The following is a 25896-nucleotide window of genomic DNA, read 5'->3' on the forward strand; positions in this document are numbered from 1 at the left end:
AACGGTTCTGTTAAAATCTCGTTCCGCCCACCCGAACCACCCGAGGATTGTCCCATTGAACCTATGGTGTTTCCTAGTCGGCCGGATGAACGGTCCATGGTTGATTAGTCGCGCATATCATCATCGCTCAAAATTTCTGATAGTATGATGCAAATAGTAGCTTTTAGCGAATGAATTATCGACCTATTTCCCCAGAGCTTTTGACCGGCCGAGTGTTATCAGCGTACTTAATAGGATTCCCCCTATGCATCGTATACGTGGTCGATCAACGAGAACCCGTGTTTCGAAGATTGTTCGGAGGCGAATCTGGTCCAGCTCCTATCCTTCTAGTACCCATGTACCAGATGCAGGGGAGGCTGAGGATTGAATAAAGAGACATTCCCACCGTAGATGATACTTGCCCATGCCCCAGACCCAGAACTGAAGGACTTTGCGGCCATCTGCATGAAAACTAGTATTATGCAGCACCTTCCGCGTACACCGCCTCATGGTCATCTTGGACTCGCCGGCGCAACACCTTTTGGCGTGTCCCCTTTCCGGTGGTAGTACCGCTCGACCAAACATTCTCCATGGGCTTCAATCTTAGTCTATACGGGCGTTTATTGTTCCGACACAAGTTTACTGTGCTGTATCAAGAAAATTTGACAAAGTAAATCAGCGATTAACGATGTTCTCAGCGCCAATAAAGTCGCGCGGGTTTTGGATTGGGCTAGGTTGGGTTTTGGGTACCAACAAAATGCACGTTCAAGCAATCGAGATTGAAGAAATTCATTTTCAACTCTGATGGCACGAACCATCAAAATTGCGTCTTCTTCCTCATCATGGCGGTCAATGCATCAGATTTACAGTCCTCTGCTCTCCATTGAGCCATCGTCTGGCGCATTCTTGGACTCGGACATTCAACATTCTGTATGAGAACAAATCCCTCCTTCGTGTCCCTGACTATCGCGAGACTCCCCCCGGGTATGCTAAGACAGCCTGCAGCCTTTCACTGGATCCCGCGAGAGCTACGACATAACCGCTAGAAGACCTCCGGCGACGCTAAGACGTGTGGGACCTCAACGCAGAAAGAACTGGATTTTGTACGAGTCGGACCTGAAGAGTGGATTTCTAGGATGGTGAGAGAAAACCCACAGAGGTGTCAAAAACACAAGAGAATGAATATAGAAATTTGCGGCCAATCTGGTAGCAAGTCGCATCATCTTTGACTAACAAAATTTGCAGACCGCGCATCTCTAGCCTGGGTCAATGCTTGTGCTCCTCTTCCGACCGTATTGCTGAGCTACACATATTTGATCGACTTTCTAGCCTAACAGTTGCGACAATTTGTAGACTGAGGAGTGCGGCTAGAGTGAGTGTCCTGTATTGGATGTTGGAACAGCCTCATGTTGGATTTCCCGGGGCAGAGTAGGATTCACAGTTACTCCCACCCCTAGACAGAGATTACCTGACAGAGAGGACTGAAATACCAGGACTGAACGGGCAGATCAGAGCAACGGAATAAAATGAGGATATTGATATCGGACACAAAATGAGTATATCGATCATTCAAGAGGAAACGAGAGACAGGAAATTAACGGGGTCGATACCTTGGGAATGCTCCAACAACGGTAGTTACCGGTTTCGTTCATGATCGATCTGTAGGGGGATCCCACCTGCCCAAGTAGCAATGATAGGTTTGCCTTTGTGCACTGCTTCTGAAACTGTCACCTCGAAACCCTCTCGTGATGATAGTTGCAACACAATACGTGACTTAGATAAAAGAGCATTCAATATCTAGTCAGAGGGACCTAATCGCAGAACACATATCATGGCCGTGAGATGCGGCATAAAGTTTTCCATATGCCGAAGAACAGCATCATATACTATAGAGCCGTTGGGGTCGTCTATAGACCCGTGACCACATATCACAAGCTTCGGAATCTTCATCTCGGGATGCAAAGTAGAGATCTGGCTATAGAATTTCTCATAGGCCACGAGGGCATCCACTATCCCTTTGGCGGGATCAATCTGCACGATGTATTGCTCCGTAAAACTATCAGCAGAGTTTTGCCTACATCTCTAGCATCGATAACTTACCAGCAGGGTAATCAATGACAAGCATTTCCGCATCTCTGCATGATTGATTGAACAGACACCCATAGAATGCGGCGTCCCAATCTCGCATCTGTTTGTTGAGACCATCAAGCCTTATTCTTACATTAGTAAGTTATCTAAACAGGGGATATAGAGCCTTGATTACCAATCAGTACATGCAGGCATATAACCAACCCGGTGTGATGGGATATTTTTAGGCACAAAGTCGGCCACAGGATGACTTATGAAGATATCAGCAGCATGAATTTGTTCCCAGAGATAGTTCCAAACTTCTGCCTGCGGCCCTCCCGTAATTGCGATAAGATCGCTTCGCATTTGAATATGGCTTCGATAGATGACCGGGCGCTGTGGATCAATACCCTTTGCAATTGGAAATAGACCAGGCATCTGAGGATCATCAATGATGATGACATCAGCACCGCCATCTAAAGGCCGACATAGGGGGCCCTCGCGTTGTAGCCAATATCTTTCAGCGTTGTCTTGGATCCAGTTGACCAAGTGCTGCTGATTGTCGCGACTCAATCGTTCATCCGGGGCAGTGACTCCTTGTAAGATATTGTGATTGGTCCTCCTTCGTGATGCGGAAAACGTCTGGTCGTGGCTTCGGAACATACCTAAGTCCATTAATAAGTTTCTTGCGCCCGAACATTTCATGCTCAACCCTACCACTTGATATCGATTTCCAGTTCGTGTGCCAGACGGAGAAGTGCATGACGCATGAGCGAAACACCACCCCCTTGGGATGTTGCACTGAAAAAAGCTATTTTTACACCACGACGCTTCAGGTCTGAGGTGTAATGGTCGATCGCTGCCCAAGTCTTGGGACGAACGGTCCGCCGAAATGAATTTCTATCTGCTAGTTGGATATGGAAATCAGAATCCACTTCGACTCTACCGCGGAAGCCCACATGTAGCAATGGCAAATTGTTTGGTCCAAAAAACCTGTAGCTCTTTAGTCAACTTGATACAATGTTGGAAATTGCGAAGAGACCAACGAGGCCTAATGTCAGATACGTACCTGATGCACTTTCTAGAAAGCGACTCCGCTTGCTCATCAATAGGTTTTCTTTCAAAGTGAATTCGAGTCATGCTCTTAGCGGTAGCGTTAATATCTGGTTCTTCATCAAGAATGATAGGGATGATGTCCAACTCTGCCCAGAGTTGTCGGCACAATGCAGGCATCCGTTGATGTAGGGACCGTGAAAGTGCGGCCCCGAGAATCTTTTCCGAGTGGACATCGCTATACTTTTTCAATCCAGCTATGATTTGTTGACAAGTATGAGACGCCGGTGAATCAAAAGTGTTTTCAATAAAATCGAGCAGATATGTCTCATCACGAAGAGCGATTGCAACTCGCGCCTCAGACTCCGTCGGGATGTAAACCGAAATCCCCGCATATGTATTCTGGTGCCTATACTTCAATAGAACAAAAGAAGAATATGCGCTGAATCTATACAAGTAGCATCCTTACTCTGAAAACAGGCCCGGACCAACGATTCCCGTTCACATGAGGTAATAAACGATTTTTCTGAGCTTGCGAGACATGACAACGAAATGAATAGGGGTCATGGAACATTGTGACTGCAAAGAAGTTTCGCTGCGATCGTATGAAGTATCCGCACACTTAAGTCAAAACTGCAACGAAAATGAATTTGTAATTCTCGAGGTCGCTTGATGTCAGAATTGTCCCATCATTCTGCAATTTATCATCCTTGATACCAGAGAGTTGACGTCAACGATTCTTGCGGAGGCATAGTGACCAGGATCTGACCTATCCTCGTCCGTCCCTCTGGACAACTAGCGTGGTTTCAATTAGTGTATTATTTTAACCATTACGGAGTTACCCGTGGCACTGACCACGCCGCCACCCTACCCCCTCCCGGGGTTAGGGTGGTCCACCTTCCAATGAACAAAACTTCCCACGATAAAATCCTCCCCATTATCCATGGTTATACCCATATTGCCAACCACCATTGTGACTATCTCGTATGCAGAGGAAGGAAATCGTATAAACAGTGCACTGGAAGCCCTATGTGCTAACACCTATCTTTCCTGTGATGAGATCATTACAGCATTGTCGGTGTTGGTTGATCTAGCGAAAATTCACGGTCCTCACCGCCTAGGGAGGCGGCAGACGACAGTCTTGACCAAGGAGATGGGTTGAGATAGGAGAGGGTAATCACCACTACACCGAGAGATCGTATTGAGAAACCGCAGAAGAAAGAAAAGTCATCAGGGACAGAGAATCAAACAGAGTGTGTATTCATCGTAAAGGGTTTGTGTGTGTCCACGGTCGTTGTAAACCCGACCGTCAACAAGAAGCGTTAAGGGGCGCTCCGAGGCCTAAATACCGCAAGAACAAAAGTCCATACTAGTACAGAAGCAGAGGCTGATTGATAAAGGAGTGCTCAATCCACACATCGCGGCGAGTCTTTACTCCAAAAACTTACTCCAGACACTTTCCCCAGACACTTTCTCCATACCATCGCCCGTTCCCACACGGCACCTAGTGCCTTTGCTCATCATGGTAGTGAGAAAGGGCGGGTTCTGACTAGTAGGGAAAACTGTGGCAATTTAGAGACCAGTAGTGGCATTCAGAACTGAGCCCTTGACGGCTTGGAGTTTATTCTTCCATTTGTGTTCTTTGGTTCCATTTTGACCACACACAAATCTGGAAATTCTAGGTCGTCGTTGTTGACCAGGCTCAACAGTCATAAGCTCCAACGATGCCGGCCTGCGCAGTGGAACGCGAACCAAAATATCTTCTCAAAATATTGGAGGTCTGGAACCCTTTGTTGGTTACACCAGGTATGTGGTGGTGTTGGTGATGAGTTGAACGTGATATAGGTCCACAGTTCAGGCGGACTCAAAAGGCCAACACAAGTACCTACCCTCCATAAGTTGATTCGGTCAGCCAAGGTTTCCAGCTCCACTGTCAATCTCAACAAGTGCGTACATTCGCGCTGATAGGTCGACAGATCCATCCCGTGATTTTAGTGATCAAATTGCGGTGCACGGACGTGTAATCGTTGAGTCAACGTGGAATCGTGAACAGAAATCACGGTATAACGCCTGAAGCCCCGAGGATTCTATTGTTGTTTGAATAGATCTTGTTGCACTTTGAAGTCTCAGATAAAAAGCCTACGAAAAATCTTTTTCGTCATTCAACACTCCTTGAAGTGATTTAAATGGTGCCGTCGCCGAAGACTCAACATCACTATCTCAGCATGGTCTTAGTCTCCCTCGGTGACTATCGTGACCAACTAAAATTTGCATTTCAGCTGTTGCTCAGCCTGGTAGAATTTGAACAGAAATATGACTTCCAACGGGCCTCAGGTTTGGGCAGCCGCACTCACAATTAGATTTCAATATTCGCCAGTGCCATGACAGTCAAATCGGTGCCAACCGAAGCATGTGAGCGACATGACAGGTCGAGAAGTCTATAAATAATCTCTACTACCCCAAGACCTTTTGCTCATCTAGCTTATCGCAAGGATTTGCCAGGCCTGAGTAGGCATTATTCTGGTTCATGAGGCCAGGAATTCTCAGCCTCCGCTGAACAAGACTGAACTAGACAGGGCCAGACGCTATCTGAAGACCCCTATTAAAATTATCAAAATTTTCTTCCTCTTTCATCAATCCCCAATTTCCTTTGTGCGGACGGCAGACAGAGCACCTCGTTGACCGATATGTAACAGTTGAAACCCGTGAAACCACCGTAGGAAGAAACCCTCCTCCTCTTGATTGCTCATTCCATTCCAGTCTTGCGTTGTCATGCTTAGCAAGCTCAAACCAAATGACAAGACGTTCAGGCTCATTGAAGAAAACGCCATTCCATAGGGATCTTATCGCTGCCCAGCCGATACGAGCCCCTCGCCGTGGAAACCTGCCCTCCATTTTAACGATGCAAAAAGGGGACCGGCCATGTCGCAGGTATGTGTCTCGTTCCCATCGGCTTTCCTGATGCCGACCTTGATAACTCTTTACTATTGCCTAGAACCCCGTGCAATGCCAGAGGAGATAAGTATGATGTGCAGACCATGCTGATCCGTGTCCTCTCGGTCTTTAGGTTGGTGGTAACTAGACATTGACATCTCCCACGGGACTCCCACCGTGGGACCTGGGACTTCCCGCCGTGGACGGGAGTTGGGACTAAGCTTTAGTCCCATGGGCGGGACTAGAAGGGCCGTGGGACTCCCATGGGAGTATGGGACTTCCCACGGGACTGTAAACAGTGCAAACAGTTAAAATCCTGCCACTTGCATAAATTGTGCGCTTTTCCTAGTATTTTTAAGTATTGCACTTACTATATTACTCTAGATAGCTCTATAGATCCTCGATAGAGATTCAATAAAAGATAGGAAATGTAAGTTTATTCGTATATTACGTCGTAGTTATCTAAATTTCTTGGACGTTTCCTTGTCCTTCCAGACGTCCGCATTTAACTATAGCCCTCCTTATCCTATGGCAAAGGGGGTAGTTGAGGTTCAGTCTTATCTTCTTCCCTATAGGAATCCACACTCTTTCGTCTCCTTCCCAGAGCTCGCTAGCTACGTTAGGATATAGCGGATAGTATATAGGCGTCGAAAGGAACGGAGTTTACCTTATATATCTTATCTTCACTCTCATCTTTACCTTCAGCTTCATCTTTATCTTCGTCTTCATCTTCGTCTTCATCCTCATCCTCTTTATTATCACTAATTAGAACCGGGGTAAACTAGCCTAGTTTTGCCTCTCTTCGTAGCGCTACTTACTATCTCTCTTCGGCGGTAGGCTCTTCCTCCTTATCGGATTCACCTATAAGATCTATTATATCAAGATCAAATTCGGAGATATAGCGATATATCATAAGGTCTTATATAGCGGTCTCGCTAAGACGACCCCGTCGATAGTGGCACACGTCGCGAGCAGAGTTAAAAAGACGCTCCACACTAGCCCCGCTAGTAGGGATAGTAAATATATCGCGTGCCATACTTACGAGTATAGGATATTAATGCTTATGCTCCCGCCAGAAATCACAGGGATTCTTGTTTAATATACCTATTAAAGAAACGTTAGAATAAAAAATCAGCGGATATTCGAATGGAAGAAATATACTACTATTAAGATAATATATAAGCTTATTGTTAAATACAGGGCTAGTCCGTTTCTCTTAGGACTAAGAGGGCTCGGAAGTGTTACGATTCGTAGATGCGGAAAGTCTTGCGAACGAACTGGCGAGAAGTGTTTGCATGGGAGTTGCCGAAAAGGGAGGGCCCTATAAAGGCAATCCCTTTGGGTGGATTAGAATCTTCCTTCTCTTCTTCTTTCTCTAGATTTAGTTGCCTCGTTTAAACAGTACCGAATTGATTCATAATCTTTTCGCTTGACCGTAACATACAACTAAATCTCACCCTTTATCTTTCCTTCTAGTCACTGGCTGAGCGAAGAGACGCGTACATACGTGCTCTCTAGCTACCTAGTGACTACACCACTCAACCGAACGAACCTACGAAGAACCGTTGCACCAAGATGGCTAGCAACGTGACCGAACGCCCCCGCCGTGGTGGCAGAAGATCCCTGACCCTCGATGAGCAGCCCGACGCTGAGAAGATCGAGGTGACCGATACCGACGAGCTGATCCGTTGGATCCAGAAAGACCCCGAGACCGCATGGAAGGTCTTGTGCAACCGCATGAAGGATATCGAAGACCTGAAAGGCCAGATTGCTGCCCTGACCGCCGACCACCAAGAAGAGATCGTCGACCTCCGTGAGCAGATTGTCTCAATGACCGAACGAGAGGATTCCGTTGCCCGTGACCAGCAGGTGGAGGAGGAGTACGCCCGAATGCGAACTGAAACTGAAACCCTCCGGAAGGAGCGTGATAGCCTGTTGACCGTGATGAATATGATGCGAACCGACGATAACCGTGTGTTGCGAGAAGCCTCGGTGACCCCTTCTACTGCTGGTAACAGGAAGTCGACCAAGATGCCTGATCCTCCCATGTTCAACGACGGAAAGGATGTGAAGTTCAAGGATTGGAAGACCGAGATGAAGCGTAAGCTTCTATTGAACGAGGACCACTATCCAACTTCTGCCCACCAGCTCGCGTACGTGAGTAGTCGCTGCGAAGGAAAGGCACTCCGACACATCAACCCCCGAATGCAAGAAGACGCTACCGCCGCGTACCGAACTGCGCAGGACGTTTTCGACCACCTACAGAGTGTCTTCCACGACCCGAACCATCAGCAAGTTGCCCGTGACGATTACCTCGCCCTAAAGATGGAGCCTAAGCAGGATTTCGGTGATTTCCTGGCCGAATTTACCTACCTTGCGGAGGAGGCCGAACAGCCTGTGGATCTTCGAAAGCGTGATCTGTACCGGAAGCTTCCTGCCCTCCTCCAGAACCAGGTGATGATTGATGCAGGTCAAGGCTCTGTTACCCTTGAAGAGTTCGTGCAGAAGTGTCAGATTGCTGCCCGTTTAATTTCGCAGCAGATCGCCAATCGTGCAAGTAACCGTAACCCGAACCGTACGAACCCTTCGAATCGTACTTCAAGCGACCCACAGAACTCGAAACCCTCAAACCGCCCTGATGACAAGGAGAAGGCTACCCTCCTAAAGGAAGGACGTTGCTTTGTGTGCCGCGAACAGGGCCATATCTCTCGAAACTGCCCCACCAAGAAGTCCACCCCCACAATTGCTGCCGCCGCCGCCGAACCGAAGCGAAAGGATTCGAATTTGAAGAAGACGGACGACCTGAAAGCCGCGGAAGAGAACGATAGCGATTCGGGAAAAGAGTAAACCTGGGGCAAGTCTCCATCCCAGGTTCGATGGTGTCAAAGGTGGATTTACGGAAACTGTTGTCCTCTGCAGAAGATAGTTTAACCTTTCAAGCTAGAGTAGCTATCAATGGACGAACAGTGAGCGTTTCTTGCCTTGCAGATACCGGAGCAGATGGGTATATCTTTATCGACTACGACCTTGTGAAAACAATGATTAATGGCCTAGGCCTACGGACCAGAAGACTCCCCCGAGAGTGTCCGATCACTGGGTTTGACGGATCCTTACGAGAACCGATTACCCACGCAGTGAAACTCTCGTTGATGATTGATGAGCGCGTACAACAACGTCAGACCATGTTGGTGACGGATCTTGGAAACCATGACCTGATTCTCGGAAGGATATGGTTCGAAACCTATGGGATACTTCCTGATTGCAAGAACCGAAGGCTTTTGTGGCCAGACCAGCCCTCGCTACAAGACCAGGTAAAAACTGGCATGGTGAAACCTATCCCGAGACAGATCCTGAAGCGACCACTAGTCAACGATCTCCACCAGAAGGACGCAGACCGGAGAGACCAGTTAATAGAAGCCCAGATCGTGAAGGAATCCCGAAGAACGATTCGAACAACCTATGGAGCCTCCCACCAAGAAGACTCAGTGGGCAAGATGAACCGATCTCTCCGAGACGAGTTAGTTATTTCCCAGAAGAAGAGACTTGAGGTCGACGATCTTCCCCGGAAAGGTATCGAGATTGCAGCGATCGGAGGAGTCGGCTTCCACCGTCATATGCAACGTGAAGGAACAGAGACGTTCGTAACCTCGATAGCCCAGATTGATCGAATTCTCGAAGAGAAGCAGAGCCCAGAACATGCACTAGAAGCTGAGGAGATTCGTGCGCGTGTCCCAACTGCCTATCATCAGTTTATCGATGTCTTTTCTAAGATCGATTCAAATACTTTGCCACCACTGAGAGGTAGTCCCGATCACAGGATTGAACTCGACGGATCTGTCTACTTGAATTACTGTCCCTTGTACAAAATGAGTGAAGAAGAACTACGCTTTGCTAAGGATTACATCACGCAAAACCTCGCGAAAGGGTTTATAGTACCCTCCACAGCACCGTACGCCTCACCAATCCTAATGGCCATGAAACCAGGTGGAGGCCTCCGATTCTGCGTGGACTACCGGAAGTTAAACGAACTGACTAGGAAAGACCGTTACCCTATCCCTTTGATTGACGAACTACTACAAAGAGTAGGGAGGGCAAAGCGGTTTACCAAGTTGGATATCCAGCAGGGTTTCCACAGAATTCGGATGCACCCGGAATCCGAAGATTTGACGACCTTCCGCACTCGATATGGTTCGTATAAATACAAAGTGATGCCTTTCGGATTGACGAATGGACCCGCGACCTTCCAACGATACATAAACCATGCCCTCGGAGATTATCTGGACGACTTCTGCACCGCGTTTATCGATGATATCTTGATCTACACAGAGGGTGACGAGCAGCAGCACGTTGAGCACGTTAGAAAGGTCCTAACCAGATTGCGAGCTGCAGGCCTACAGGTAGCTATCCAGAAGTGTGAGTTCCACACTATGGAGACGAAGTTCTTAGGCTTTATTATCGGAACGAGCGGCATTCGCGTGGACCCTGCCAAGATTGAAGTGATCGACGCATGGCAGTCGCCGAGTACAGTCAGAGGCGTGCAATCGTTCTTAGGAATGTGCAACTTCTACCGTCGATTCATCAAGGACTACAGTAAGATTTCCAGGCCTTTACACCGATTAACCAGGAAGGAAGTGCAGTTTAAATGGGACGACGCGTGCCAAGCAGCCTTTCAGAAGCTAAAGCACATGCTGACGACCACGCCCGTACTGGCACACTATGACCCTTACGCACTCACGCAGATCGAAACCGACGCCTCGGATGGTTGTTTAGGCGCTGTTCTTTCGCAGAAGGGAGCGAACGACGGTTGGCATCCAGTGGCGTATTTCTCAAAAACCATGAATCCTACGGAGCAGAGCTACTACACCCACGATAAGGAGATGCTGGCGATTATCCGCGCACTGGAAGAGTGGCGAGCCGAACTGGAGGGCTTACAACGTACAGATCGATTTAATATCTGGACTGATCACCAATCCCTCCAGTATTTTATGACTACTCGAATGCTGAACGCAAGACAAGTACGCTGGGGAGAGTCCCTCTCACGGTTTCACTTCCAAATCCGCTACCGCCCAGGGAAGGGCAATGTGGTGGCCGACGCACTGTCTCGAAAGGACCGACCGACCGGCCAGCGAGCCGAACAGATCCTGTTACCCCGAGAAGTACTAGAGCAGGGTACCCATCCAGATGATCCACTGCCCGTGGAGCTCACCCCCGTCTCCTGCGGACTTACGGGATCATTTGCTCCTAACGGAGCTAGTCCAGCGACTCCGAGACACACCGAGATTTTGAAAAGAACGGTGTTATCCCCGGTGGTCGAAAGGGTGATATCAGCGAACCGCACAAGCGAGAGTCTTCTCGAATATCGTGACTTAGTGCATTCTGATCAGAAATGGACGATAGAAGAAGGACTACTGCTGTATGAAGGGAAGCTTGTAGTTCCCGACGAAGGCGACCTACGCGCACGATTACTAGATGAAATCCACCGACAACCGTCAATCGCTCATCCCGGAATCGAAAAGACGAAGCGTATGCTTACAGCCAGATACCACTGGCCAGAGATGATTAACGACGTGAAACGATATGTGGATAACTGCCAAATCTGTAAGCGGACGAAGGCATGGAGAGACCGAACCCCAGGATTACTACAACCCCTACCGATCCCTGGAAGACCGTGGCAACATCTCACGATGGATTTCCGCTCGTTCCCGAAAGACCGCAGAGGATATGATACCGTCTGCGTTTTTGTGGACAGACTGAGCAAACGGCCAATTTCGATACCTTGTCACGAAGATGTTGATGCAAAGGAAACAGCCCGGTTATTCGTGGACCATGTCTATCGATGGGTAGGATTGCCAGAGTCGATTGTTTCCGACCGAGGGCCTCAGTTTGTATCAGGATTCTGGAAGGAGTTCTGTCGAATCCTCGGAATTGAAAGAAAACTATCAACTTCTCATCACCCCCAGACGGACGGTCAAAGCGAGATTGTGAATCAGTATATGGCACAGCGACTACGACCTTTCGTGAGTTACTACCAAGACGACTGGTCAGACTATCTTGCAATGATAGACTTCGCTTTCGCAGCTTTACCCCAGGAAACGACGGGAGTCTCACCCTTCTTTGTTGAACGAGGGTATGAACCCCGGGTGTCCTTTGATTGGAAACCGGCGGAAGCCTTGGACTGGCTTAGTCAAATTGTACCTCGACAAAGGAACGAGTCGCAGAACGAAGAAGCAAGCGATTACACCAACAGGATGCAGGAAATATGGGAAGATACGCAGAGAAAAGCTACACATGCGCAGGAACGTCAGCGTCAACAGGCGAATCGGCACCGTAGGGCAGAGGATTTCGGTGTTGGTGACCGAGTATTTGTGACGACAAGGCACTGGAAACTAGACCGACCAGGTAGGAAACTTGCAGACCAAGCGAGTGGACCTTACATGATCGTGGAGAAGGTTGGTAATGCGTACAAGCTAGACCTCCCAGAATCGATTCGTGTGCACCCAGTTTTTTCGGCAGAGAAACTCCGATTAGCGGCACGAACAGAACCGTTGCCTGGGCAACTACAAGACCCGAAACCCCCGGAAGTCGTTGACGACGAGCCTGAATGGGAAGTCGATGAGATCGTGGCAGTGCGCCTACACTACCGAAAGCTTCAGTACAAGGCGAAGTGGATCGGCAACGACGATGACAATTGGTACTACGCGCGCGATTACAAGAATGCGCCTGAAAAGCTGATGGAGTTTCACCGAAAGTACCCAGATCTGCCAGGTCCGCCAGTACGATTGACTGCATGGATTGAAGCTGCATTAAACGATCGCTTTGAGCCAGATCACCCAGATGACAACAAAGCGATCTGATTGGTCGATTCAGAAAGGAAGACCCGAATGCACGTGACCTGGAGGGCCAGGTCCTTTTAAACAAGGGGGCAATGTTACGATTCGTAGATGCGGAAAGTCTTGCGAACGAACTGGCGAGAAGTGTTTGCATGGGAGTTGCCGAAAAGGGAGGGCCCTATAAAGGCAATCCCTTTGGGTGGATTAGAATCTTCCTTCTCTTCTTCTTTCTCTAGATTTAGTTGCCTCGTTTAAACAGTACCGAATTGATTCATAATCTTTTCGCTTGACCGTAACAGGAAGGGTTATCATCATCTAAGAGCAGTTCAATATCATCCTTCTGCTAGATAGAGGGTCGGCTGAACTATAACTACTCTATCTCCTTTTGGCGCTATTAGTAGGGCTCGAGGTATTTTTCCATATAGCCTCGGTAGGTCTTACGCTATTAGTAGTTATTATCGGACTATTCACGCTTCGAGAAGAATTATAGCTTATACCGCGGCGCAAGGATAGTGCCAATTACATAGAGATTACTATAAGCGTTAGTCTGGCTATAATAGTCAGAGAGCTTTTAACGGCCTACTTCGAGCGCCCCACGCATAGTTACCTTCTAAGGAACCCGTTTCCGCTTTAGTTAGCTGATAGAAAAGTCAAAATAGTCAAACAGCTTATTGTAGATTCTAAAGATCTAATAGATTATAATATCTTTGATCTTAGAGATAGCCGTGATCTACTAATAAAAGGGTTGAGTGATACAAAGAAGGTAGTCAACTTACCGCCACTCTTCCGTGTTTAGTTTAAACTAAGGATAGTTATACTCACTATAGTACTTATCATACGCCTTTAAGAGCCGCTTAGCGCGCTAAAGTATAAGGAATGTTAAATTCCACCGCGTTTTAATATCCTAGATAGGGAGAAGCTTTAGTTCTTTACTTTAAAGGTTCAAAAACGCTTCTCGGCGCTAAGAACTAGCGTTAACACCTATAGCTAGGCCACGGACCTAATATTAATAAGTAGATAGATCTCTATAAGATAAGATTAACTGATAGATATAAGGTAAGACTTACTTTTACAAGAGTATAGATAATACCTCGCTTTCGAAGGTATTTTAGGGACGTATCCTGTTTAGCTAACCACTACCGATCTATACTATCGTTCTTTAGGTTAAGCTTTATTATCGTGAGGAGATCCTTTAGGCTAAGTTAGATAATATACGCTAAGTAAGGAATTCGGATAATTAGTATATAGTTTAGAAGATCTAGGGCTTATATTAACGTCTATATACTACTAACTAGAGTGTCGTTAATCAATACGTTATTAGTCGTAATAGTAAGCACCCGATCTATAATCTAATACTCTTATAGATAGTCGAATAGAACCTAGCTTAGATTAATACCGGAGTACTTTCTATATAAGGGTTCAAAGCTAAGAAGGATCTCCCGGTACTTCTAGTTTTAGTCGAGGAAGTAACCAGTAATTGCCATAAAGGCCTATTAAAAGGGAGATATCTAATAATCAAGAGTAATTAAAAGCTTTATATTTAGTAGGAGGTCTAATAGGATACGATGCTAATCTTCTTACACGATCTTTCGAAGACGACGTCGAGCAGTTCGAGGGGTAAGGAGTGTAGGGTTTAACGTGGCTAGCCGAGCTATTAATATAAGGTCGGTAAGGCCTTTATGCGTAAGGATTTAAAAAGGAAGGTTTAATTTAGTAATAAATCTAACCTAATATCGTTTCTATTACTCCTCACTAAAAGATAGCTTCGAACGTGATATATTTTCGGCCTAGATTAGAAGAGTAGATTATTAGTTTACTAGAGTTAACTAGTAGAATATTTGTATTACTATATATTCGATTGATTAGTGTAGTATCTTCTACCTTACTATATTATTTATAGCTTAAATGTATATTCTAGCTATAAAGTAGCGATTTATAGAATTAGTCCCGTTCGTAGTTCGCCCTAGGTGTGGAATGGTTTTTCTATATCTTCGGTATATAACTATTACCTCGCCGGTGATATAGTTAGCTACTTAGTCAAAATGCTACTAGATCTTAGCGGAGTACTTTGTATCCTATCGCATCTTCTTTTAACGTGATCCTATCGTTATCGTAGCCTTAGTCTATAACTACTAGATCACAAAGTCGTTTTTATTTATTTCGGTATATTTTACCTAGGACTTCTTCTAATCAGAACCAAACCGCTTAAGGGTAGAAGGAAGAGTAAGAGGAGGTGTAAACTCAGAGGATAGCGTAGGATATTAAGTTCGTTAATAAGATAAGCTCCTTACTATAAAAGAGCTATTATCTAATTCGATATCGGTAAGGGGGTCTATAGGATCACTCTAATAGAGAGAGGAAGGCCTAGCGTTAGAAAATTAGCTAAATTAAGACATAGTTAAAGAAGAGTAGAGTGTATAGCTAGGGGAATCGAAAGAGAAAGGACTTACTATATAGCGAATTAGTAGTTACGACCGGAGGAATTCAATAATAACTAGGGTAAATTCAGCTAAAAGATACAGTTAATCTATTATAGTTGATAAGGAGACCCATAGTAGGCACTCTTCCGATTAGTTAATCCCGTAGGAAACTCCCATACTTCCATAGGAAATCCTATAGGACCTTATAGTCCCATCGATTTTCGGTCAGACCACGCCCCCCGACTTTCAAATTAGATAAAAAATATTTCACCTATATTTCAAACTGCTATTTCTACACCCTCTTATATTATATACCTACTAGTTTTAAATATAAGATAGAGATTAGATAGCGTATATAACTATAAACACTTCTAATTAGCTAGCTTTTTTTAAATAGAGCAGCATTCGTATTAAATAAAGAGATCTCGTTAGGGATAGTGCTACGGTACTTACATAGAATATATATTTCCTACTCCATATACTTCATCTACCGCTATATCTTCTAAAATAACCATCCGGTAATTAAATTATTTTAAAAAAGATAGGAATCTTTAATTTCTAATACCTAATTAGCTATATACAATTAGATTTCATAAAATTTCCTAGGAATATAGCTAAGTTTAGGGAGATATTAAAGTAGTATACTAAAACACTGTTTAATAACAGTGAAAATTCGGATGAATCATCATTTTATCCATCCTATTCCGGAAAATTATGCAAAAATATAAGCTTGGCGGGACTCATGGGAGTCCCACGGGACTCCCATGGGCGAACTAAGAGACTTTGTCCCGTGGGATTGATGGGACTAAGGTCATGGTCCCGTGGGAGTGGGACTAAATTTTTACTAGTCCCATGGGAGATGTCAATGTCTAGTGGTAACCACAATATTAGAAGTCTAAGCACATGCATTCCCAACGCACGTCCGTCTCTGCCACCGTGTCCAGCATACCATTAAGATGCTTCGCAAGCTCTCTCGCTGACCACACTTTACCGAGTGTACTTCTTCGGGCCCGGAAACGTAGGAGCAATACCGGGCCCTACTCTCGGTTTTCTCTCGCGGGTCTTGAAGACCATGAACTTGCAATGATCTCGACGAATTAGCGACGATCGACCAAAGAACCCTGCCACCATGACGATCGGAGTTTTTTACCGTGATTGAGATCGAGACAGACTGAAAGGGAGCGGGCCGAGACCAAACGGTCAATGTCCGGCGGTCATCACATCACTTAGGTGCGCGGCCATCGATCTTCATGGAATTTCTTGTCACCACTTGACAAATTACTGGTTCATTCCATGAACGCCAACCAAATAAGATCCCATATATCGTACGGTATTTGATCATTTGATCAGGAGGAACCGACCTCAGCGTGGTCTCCGCTGTCTCGTGATAATGATCTGACCTAAGTCGCCACCCGGAGTCGTCGGATCGTGGGCTAGATCAGACCTCTTTGGACTTGTGGGAGCTTCAGATATATGGAGCACCCGCCACACTTCCATTTCAACTGAACGCATATTTCAACATCTCCACAGTTCATGAATACCATTGCTTTGTCTCAAATGCTCATCGTCTGACGTCACTGATCCTTCTTTATAGCTCTTGCTATTTCTGAATGAATTGATTTTGCACAACACCCTTGATTCATATGCTTTTTAACATTGCCAACATTATCCATACACAAAATAGGCTCTTTGCCATTGAATACACCCATGGCTGAGGTTGGAAAGATCAAAGGTGAGGCTAGTGCTGGGGACCTGGTCCTTCCGTTCGAGCATCTTAGGAGCAATGATATTGCCTTGGTTGGCGGCAAAAACTCCTCCATTGGGGAGATGATCGGTGCCCTTGGGACGAAGGGGATCCCGGTACCACCTGGTTTTGCGACCACCTCGCACGCTTATTGGCAATACGTTGACAGCAACGAGATCCGGGACAAGGTGGCCATGTTGATTGCTGAATGGCAATCAGGTAAGGTGACCTTGGTTGAGACTGGCCATGCAGTGCGCAGTTTATTCCTTCGTGGTAGTTGGCCCGCCGATATCTCGACTGCTATCGGAAGAGCCTATCGCGAGCTGTCGGGCAAAGTGGGAATCAAGGACCTGAGCGTTGCAGTGCGTTCGAGCGCGACGGCAGAGGACTTACCTGATGCGAGTTTTGCTGGCCAACAGGAGTCTTTTCTGAACATCACGGGGTTTGATGCACTTCTGAATGCTTGCCGGCGTTGTTATGCCTCTCTTTTCACCGACCGTGCCATCAGCTATCGCCAGACCAAAGGATTCGATCACATGAGCGTCGCACTCTCGATTGGAGTACAGCATATGGTCCGCTCCGATGCCAGCGGGTCTGGTGTTATGTTCTCCATTGATACCGAAAGCGGCTTCGACAAGGTTGTGCTCATCAACGCAGCGTGGGGGCTCGGGGAGAATGTAGTACAAGGAACTGTCAACCCTGACGAATACCAAATTTTCAAGCCTCTACTGGACGATATCAATCTGGTCCCAATCATAGAGAAAAGGCGCGGTGATAAGTCAATGAAGATGGTGTATGGCGATGAAAATATGCCAACGCGCAACATACCTACCTCAAAAGCGGAGCGAGATGCATTTGTGCTGGATGATCAGGAAATACTCCAGCTAAGCCGCTGGGCCTGCATAATTGAAAAGCATTATGGTTATCCCATGGACATGGAATGGGCAAAGGATGGAATCACGGATGAACTGTTCATCGTCCAGGCTCGGCCGGAAACCGTACACTCACGCCGTGATGCGGGTGCCTTGAAGACTTACAGGGTTGGAAAGAAGGGCCGCCTCCTGACCACCGGCCTTTCGATCGGGGATGCGGCAGTCTCAGGCCGTCTCTGCATTATTGAAACAGCAAAAGATATCGACAATTTTATCGACGGTTCGATCTTAGTGGCGAAAGTGACCGACCCAGATTGGGTACCTCTCATGAAGCGGGCCGCGGCGATTGTCACCGACCACGGCGGGCGCACTTCGCATGCTGCCATAGTTAGCCGCGAACTTGGCCTCCCTGCCGTAGTAGGCACTGGCAATGCAACCTACATTCTACACACCGGTCAGGACGTAACTGTTTCCTGTGCAGAGGGTGATAACGGCTTCGTCTACGAAGGCATCTCCAATATTACTACCCAGACATTGGATCTTACTGGGCTGCCGTTGATCAATACAAAAATCATGATCAATCTCTCCAACCCAGCAGCGGCCTACCGCTGGTGGCGACTTCCAGCAGATGGCATCGGACTTGCTCGTATGGAATTTGTCGTTACCAACGCTATCCAGGTCCACCCCATGGCGCTCGTCCATTTTGATCGGTTAAAGGATGTAAAGGCCAAGGAGAAAATTATGAGATTGACGGCTGGATACAATCACAAGCCTGACTACTTTGTCGACAAGCTGGCACACGGTTTTGCGGCCCTTTGCGCCACTGTCTACCCTAAGCCGGCTATCATCCGCATGAGTGACTTCAAGACAAACGAGTACTCCGGTCTCATTGGTGGCTTTGAGTTCGAGCCAAAGGAGGAGAACCCTATGCTTGGCTTTCGTGGAGCATCTCGGTACTATTCACCACTGTACAAGGCGGGCTTCGCGCTAGAGTGCCGCGCGATCAAGCGGTTACGTGAGGATATGGGCTTCGATAATGCGATCCCAATGATTCCTTTCTGCCGGACAATTGGTGAGGCTGAAAAGGTACTTAGCACTATGGCCGACAACGGGCTCAAGCGTGGTGAAAACGGCCTGCAAGTCTATGTTATGTGCGAGATTCCGTCCAACGTCATCCTGGCTACTGAGTTTTCCCGGTACTTCGATGGTTTCTCGATTGGCTCCAATGATTTGACGCAGTTAACTCTTGGTGTTGACCGTGACTCTGAGGAGCTGGCAGACCTATTTAACGACCAAGACGCGGCTGTTAAATGGATGGTCGCGCAGGTCATCTCAGTGGCTCGGAAGAGAGGTTGCACGATCGGCATCTGCGGACAGGCACCGAGTGACCATCCTGAGTTTGCGAAATTCCTTGTGAATGCTGGCATCAATTCGATATCTGTCAGCCCCGACAGCTTTGCCTCCGTTAAAACGTTTGCTGCAGCCAGCGAGCGAGAACGACTTGCTCTGATAACAGACGAATGAAACATGCTTTAATCCGGCAATCGGGAGTGGGTGCCTTGGATTCAAATTTGAACACCGGAGTCTCTACCAGACACCCACTACATTCGCCCAATATCAATACAAAAGGAGCTTAGGTGTCTATTATTTACGCCGTATTCTACAGGTGATGAGCCCTCCAGTACACACACACACACACACACACAATTCATTAACGCCCGGCGGCTAGGCCGAAAGGGCAACTGAAACTGATCTATCAATACATATCCCAATATATATATGCCGTGTCTCCTTCGAGCCCATACATGGATGCTTGCAACATATGTCCTCTCTCAGCTGTCAATATCATACGGATCCTGGTGGGTTAGTGATTTGGTTAGTAGACTGGCTTGAAGGCGCTTCTTCAAGTGTTCAACATCCTATCTTCGGCAGTTGAAGCGCGTCCACCATTTGTGGCACAAGGTGGTAGGTGCAGGTTGATGAGGGGGAGGGTGTCGTTGTGTTGGTCGACGTGGTTACGTGGCGTCAACTCGGCCCGTGGTGATTGCGAATCGTATTGAGGCTCGCACAGCTTCCAAGTTCGGTGTCCATTGCTGATTATCGGAGTCGGTCCCGAAATTGGTGCCACCACTTTCACTAACTGTTTCTCAAACTCTATTAGTTAAGCACACTAGTCTATATTAGGAATATATCCGGACTATTGATCTTCCTGTACCTTTCAAGATTACAATGTGATACATATAATACCCAGATTATAATACGTTCTATTGGTTTTGTTACTGTATGGGCGGTCCATCAGCGGGCTGTGCCCCTGTAGTTGGTCGCCTTCCACGAATAACAAGCAACGAAGGCCCTCAAAGCCACCTTTTGAGGATGATATTAATAGCTAGTGGTATCCACCTATGTTCATAGACTTGCTAGATTTAAGGTCAGACTTATGTGCTTCATTTTAAGGGATATCTTTTGTCGCTACCCCAGGAATTCTGAGTTAACGGGAACAGCAAACGAACCTACGGCTCTTCAGCTAGAATAGAGGGCATCACTTGCTCACCATTTAATTAAGTGGAGGGCGACTTTGAAGAATGAAGTTAGGCTCGCACCTATTCAGTCCACGGCCGTAAATGTGGACGAGGGATAACCGAAGACCTATACAATGCAACAACCAATTGGATTCTTGACTCTGAATTTCCACGATACTCAGCAGTTTGGGTTAAATACAGAAATTGTGCATAATATGAAAAGAGACAAATTAGAGAGCCGTACTTTTTGTTGTGTAGGGGCGGCAATGTTGAATTTGCCGATAAATGCAATGAACAGAGACAGCATTAGCTGTATTCGAAGCTGACACATTCCCATGACTTCGGAGACTTTGAATCAGAGACGTTGACAACGCTCAAAGCGCCTTTTGCAGCATTGCTCCGCTGTGTTGGATGGGCATGTAATAGTGGAGTCTGGACGTGAATAATGTTCGCCACAGCATTCATGCTGCCTCATTTGCCTTCTACTGCACTTATCAATGCACCGTATCATCTCGTCTCTACATGCCCCGCTCGTTACATCGCGGCATGTTTCACCTGAAGGGTCATTCGTGCATTCCAGGCATATTGGGAAGCATCCACCAGTCCCGTGAACGCAATTCTCAAAATCTGCCACCTTTTTTCTGTGGCACTGCTCCCATTCCTCTGGGAAAGCCTCACTGCAATTAATTTGATCCTCACTAACCGGTGTAGCGATGACGGTTCCCAAATATATCAACAGAACCGTAAGACGTAGTGGATGCATGTTGCCAACGTGCAGGGTGCCTTTTATCGTACTAGGATGATCGAGTGATGGGTGTAGTTCAAAATATTATTTGACTGTGTTTCCTTTGGTGTTCGTCGTATTATTTTTGTTTCTGTTTTGTTGGGAAAAAGGTTGGTTTCAATCCGTGGAGGCTTGTTATACTTTAATATTGTTGTGGTGTTTCAATTTTTTGGTGGAATCCCGGGTGATTGTGAATAGTTTATATAACCTTAAGGTAGGAGCTCTACATCATCTAGATAGCCTAGCGGGTTGCCAGCCGTGACGTGTTGGTTCAAAACTACCCCGTAGCTGGGGGCTAGAGGACGGTCATTGTGACATCAATACTTGGCTTCATGTTGGCTATGCTGTTCTAGATTAGTTACGACATCGGAGGCAAATATGTAAATCTGGCTGTATACGGGTCCAGACCTTCATCCTCTTCAACAGTCTCAGATTATGTTGACGTGCTGGATGACCACTAACTGCGGGCCACCAGCTGGCTAGAAACAGCTATAATGATTTCAATTGATCTGAATCCTCACATTTAGCGTACGGTCAGATGATAGTCGATGTCACCACCCACACTTTCATTGTATCTGGGACCATATACCAAGAAACACTGACGCCAAGAAACACTGACGCCAAGAAACACTGACGCCAAGAAACACTGATTAATTCAGACCCGCCCCGGTTTCTAGCAAGCTTTGTTTTCCACTGCACTTTTTCGCACAAGGCAGGATGCGTGGGAACAAAGCTTTTGACTGAAACTCATACTCTGGGAGCGTTTTGAGGACGCCACGGAGCGGTCAGGAGTGACATGGAAGCTGCGGCAAGGAAAGAGAGGAGCAGAGTGATGGATGACGTTGACTGGGCTACAGTAAAACCTATTCATTTATCACAGCCTGACTCATCCACATAGACAAGATGGTACGATTGGAAATCGGAGATAAAGTGACAATATTCATCGCGTAGATCTTTATTGCGTTCTCGGGCCTTCTTTTTGGACCAGCCTTTAGACGCAAGAGCGCGGCTGATACTCGACGTTGCTGCTTGGATAGCGAATTCGTCCCAGAGAATGATTGCCATCTCATGGAGATAACGGTTAGGCTTCTCGATCAGGTTGCTCACATAGAGCTTCCAGCATAACTGGTGTGACACTTCGTGGTCGACCTCCCTTATTAGGTGGGGCTTTGACGCTGCCGAATATTCTTATATTAGAGGAGATTCTCGGGATGGTTCTCCTGTTGCAACCAGCAGCCCGTGCCATGTGCGATACAGACAGCTCTCCACTGCGGATTATATCAGAGATAAGCTCATGCTTTGACGGGGCAAGGTTTGGTGCCATCCCGACGTGGCCACTAAGAATGATGGTTGAGGTCTCCGTGTACCAGGAGATCATCTTCTTGAGGGGGGGGAAAAAGTTGTCGGACGTAATAAAGTACGGGCGTATACGGCCCCACCATATCGTAGATACGGTGTGTAAGAAACAATACAGACCCCAGTGCCAAGGATACTCGGAATAATTCCCAATTGGGATTAGTGGAGCTCAGTAATTAAGATTCGAGAAACAATCAAAGAGTAAAGGTGGTGATACCAGTTTCGGGACACACTATATAATACTAGGTATCCATCTTTGGTACAACATACGGTAAACAAACGTGACTGTACTGCCATTAAAGATCGACTTGGAGATACGAAACCGGTGCCACGTGGCGACGGAATCGATTGTGCATAATAGCGGGACGGACCGCAACGCGAACCCCTGAACCGCCCGACCGCGACGAACACGAAGAGTCACCGCCAAGATTATCGAGGCCGAGACGCACTACCAGACCACCGAGTAACTATGCTCGGGATCAAGAGATCGATAATGGCCAGAGAGCGACACGCTCTTAACTGAGGAAGAAAACGCAAGACAAGCCAGCAACTCAACGTAACGCGGTTACTTCGGATGACTCCGCGACGGAGAGTGAGGACCTCAACACCGCCACACTCGTGAAAGAACTCATTAAACTTAGGCGAGAGATCAGGCGACGCGATGAATTACACAAGGAAGAGCTTTAAAAGGTTAAAGATGAATTTAGCGCCGCCCTTACCGAAGTTCGACACGAGCTATAGACCCTAACGGATAGGCCCCTAACACCGTAATCCCACGCCGAGATATACGCTCAGAACAACCACGATAAGATCCTCCGCGAGATTCAATCCCTACGCGATGCTATTAGCCCTTCTATTCCTACTAGTTCCCCGTCCTATATAGATATCGCCCGTACTCCTCTACTTAGTCACCCTAGTAACATACGGACGCTCTTAACGTTAAACATAACACCGACCACGTTCACCGACACATTATATTACACAATTGATACCTCGAGGATAACAGAAAATAGAAACGAGAGGATATCCGCAGGCCCAATCCGGGCGACGATCGAGACAGAGATCCGGAAGATAGAAGACTACATACACTAGCGTTATCGCGCCGTCACTATAGACCCGAAGAACACGAACCGGATCAGAATAGCGTATCGCGATAAAGCCGAACACCAGTTAGTCAAGAAAGTGGCGGAAGCAAAGATCGGTGCGGGAGCCCAGGTACTTCGGGACAAGCTCTACCCGATTAAAGTCGATAGCGTTAACAAAGCCGTAGTACTAGATAAAGATAATAAGATCCGAGCCGGAGCTACGGTAGCCTTTAGCGAGGAGAACGAAGCTACCGTGGCTAAGATCGTATAGCTTAGTAGCAAGGAGAGTGCGAAGGCCTATAGATCAATAGTCGTTTACCTTACTAAAGGTACTAACGCACGGAGGCTCCTAGCCGACGGGTTCTTTCACGCTAGAGGAGAGTCTAGCGTAACTAGCACCTTCGAATATCGACCACGACCGATATAATACTATAAATACTAGGAGATTAGCTATAAGGCGTTCTAGTATAAGAACGTCCAGAAGTACGCAAGATACGCCACGGAGGGCCATCGCTATAGTACCTACGACTAAGCGGTTCTTAAGTACGTCCTATACAGAGGCCTACATAAATCGTATAGCAAAAACTACCGGAAACTCTATCCGTCACGTTATAAATAAAACCCTCCGAATAGTCTAACTAAATATAAGGAAATAGGGCGCGGTATATAATAGCTTAATAAACGACGAAGAAACCTAGGGGGCAGTAGCTCTAGCGATTTAAGACCCCTAAGCGAGGAGAATCTAAGGCCGGCTTTTAATAACCCCGATAGGATATCATAAATAGATAAAATTAGTCCCCTCTACCTAGAGGGAAGGCCGATAGGTAATTCGAAGTATACTTTAGATTAATAGGGATATAGAAGCGGGGTAAGTATCGATCCAGTCGCCGGATCTAACCACGGCGGTTATCCGCCTCCCCGAGCGCCTAATATTTATAGTATCAGTCTACGTAGAGGGAGGAGATACCACGGCATTACTCGAAATATACGATTACCTACGCAAAGCGATCACAGAGGTACGGCGGGATATAGGTATAGCGTTAGAGATCATAATTATAGGAGATTTCAACCGTTATGATTAACTCTAGGGAGGAGACGACGTATCTTTAGTAAGGTAGGGTAAAGCGGACCTAATTATCGAGTTCATGAATATATTTACACTTAGTAGTCTACTTAAACGAGGTATAAAGATATAGCATAGCGCAGGATAGAGTAGGGATTACGAGTCTACGATCGACCTCGTCCTAGCCTCGGAAAACCTAGCAGACTCTATAGTTAAGTATACTATACTTAGGATAGAGTATAGGTCGGATCACTACACTATCGAGACCGTATTCGATACCCTATAGTCGCCCCTAAAGTATCCGGAACGACTCCTGCTAAAAAACGCTCTATAGAAAGAGATCAATATTATAATTACGAACACCCTAGCCGCCACTCCGGTAGAGGGCACCGTACAGCAGAAAACCGATCGACTTATATCCGCGGTCTAGGAATCGGTTCACGCCTTCACACCGAAGGCCAGACCGTCACTACACGTAAAGCGATAGTGGACAGATAACTTAACACAGCTTCGTCAAATATACACATACTAGAGAAATCATACTAGGTCGGAGCGATAGATAGGACAAAAGGTAACGTACTTAGAAGGGATGGCCCAAGGCGTAGCGAAGCAATACCACGATGCCCTCCGGTAATAAAAGAAAAAGCACTAGAATAAATTCCTCATAGACAACGATAATATATAGAAAGCCGCTAAATACCTAAACTCGGGAGATAGCGTAGCGTTCGGAAAGGTCCCGTAGCTCCTAAGAGCAGACGGAACGACGACCACCGACTATAAAGAGTAAGCAGAAGAATTACTAGCCACGTTCTTCCTGCCTCTGCCGGACATTATTAACGATAAAGGAAGGAGATCAGAGAGAGCACTAGTGAAAATGCTAGCTATCACGATAGAGGAGGTAGAGCGGTAACTATTAGCGGCGAAGTCTTAGAAGGCGCCTAGCGAAGACGGCCTATCGGTGATAGTCTAGAAGATAATATAGCCTATAGTTAAGGATAGGGTTCTTAATCTCTTCTAAGCCTTACTAGAAGGAGGTACGTTACTAAGGTAGTGGAGATACGCAAAGATTATACCGCTCAAAAAGCTAAATAAAGAAGATTACCGCATTACTAAAGCATAGAGACTAATTTCACTACTCGCGACGCTAGGCAAGATACTAGAATCAGTAGTAGCAGAAAGGATCTCACACG

At 46.6% G+C, this 25896-nt stretch overlaps 2 protein-coding genes across 2 annotated transcripts; one reads left to right on the forward strand and one right to left on the reverse strand.

The window, feature by feature from the left end:
- Nucleotides 1-1776: 1776 nt before the first annotated feature.
- Nucleotides 1777-3279, reverse strand: N7496_005742 (uncharacterized protein; the record flags this gene model as incomplete). The annotated part of the gene is made up of 4 exons (XM_056698671.1): nucleotides 1777-2010; nucleotides 2272-2698; nucleotides 2764-3039; nucleotides 3116-3279. The coding sequence occupies 4 exons, from the start codon at nucleotides 3277-3279 to the stop codon at nucleotides 1777-1779; spliced, it is 1101 nt and encodes a 366-aa protein (XP_056557196.1).
- Nucleotides 3280-16990: 13711 nt separating this feature from the next.
- On the forward strand, nucleotides 16991-19423 carry N7496_005743 (phosphoenolpyruvate synthase; the record flags this gene model as incomplete). The annotated part of the gene is made up of 1 exon (XM_056698672.1): nucleotides 16991-19423. One exon carries the CDS (start codon nucleotides 16991-16993, stop codon nucleotides 19421-19423), a length of 2433 nt encoding a protein of 810 aa, XP_056557197.1.
- Between the last annotated feature and the right edge of the window lie 6473 nt (nucleotides 19424-25896).

This window comes from Penicillium cataractarum, assembly GCF_028827025.1.
Source record: "Penicillium cataractarum strain IBT 29864 chromosome Unknown utg000004l, whole genome shotgun sequence".
Classification (NCBI taxonomy): Eukaryota; Fungi; Ascomycota; class Eurotiomycetes; order Eurotiales; family Aspergillaceae; genus Penicillium; species Penicillium cataractarum.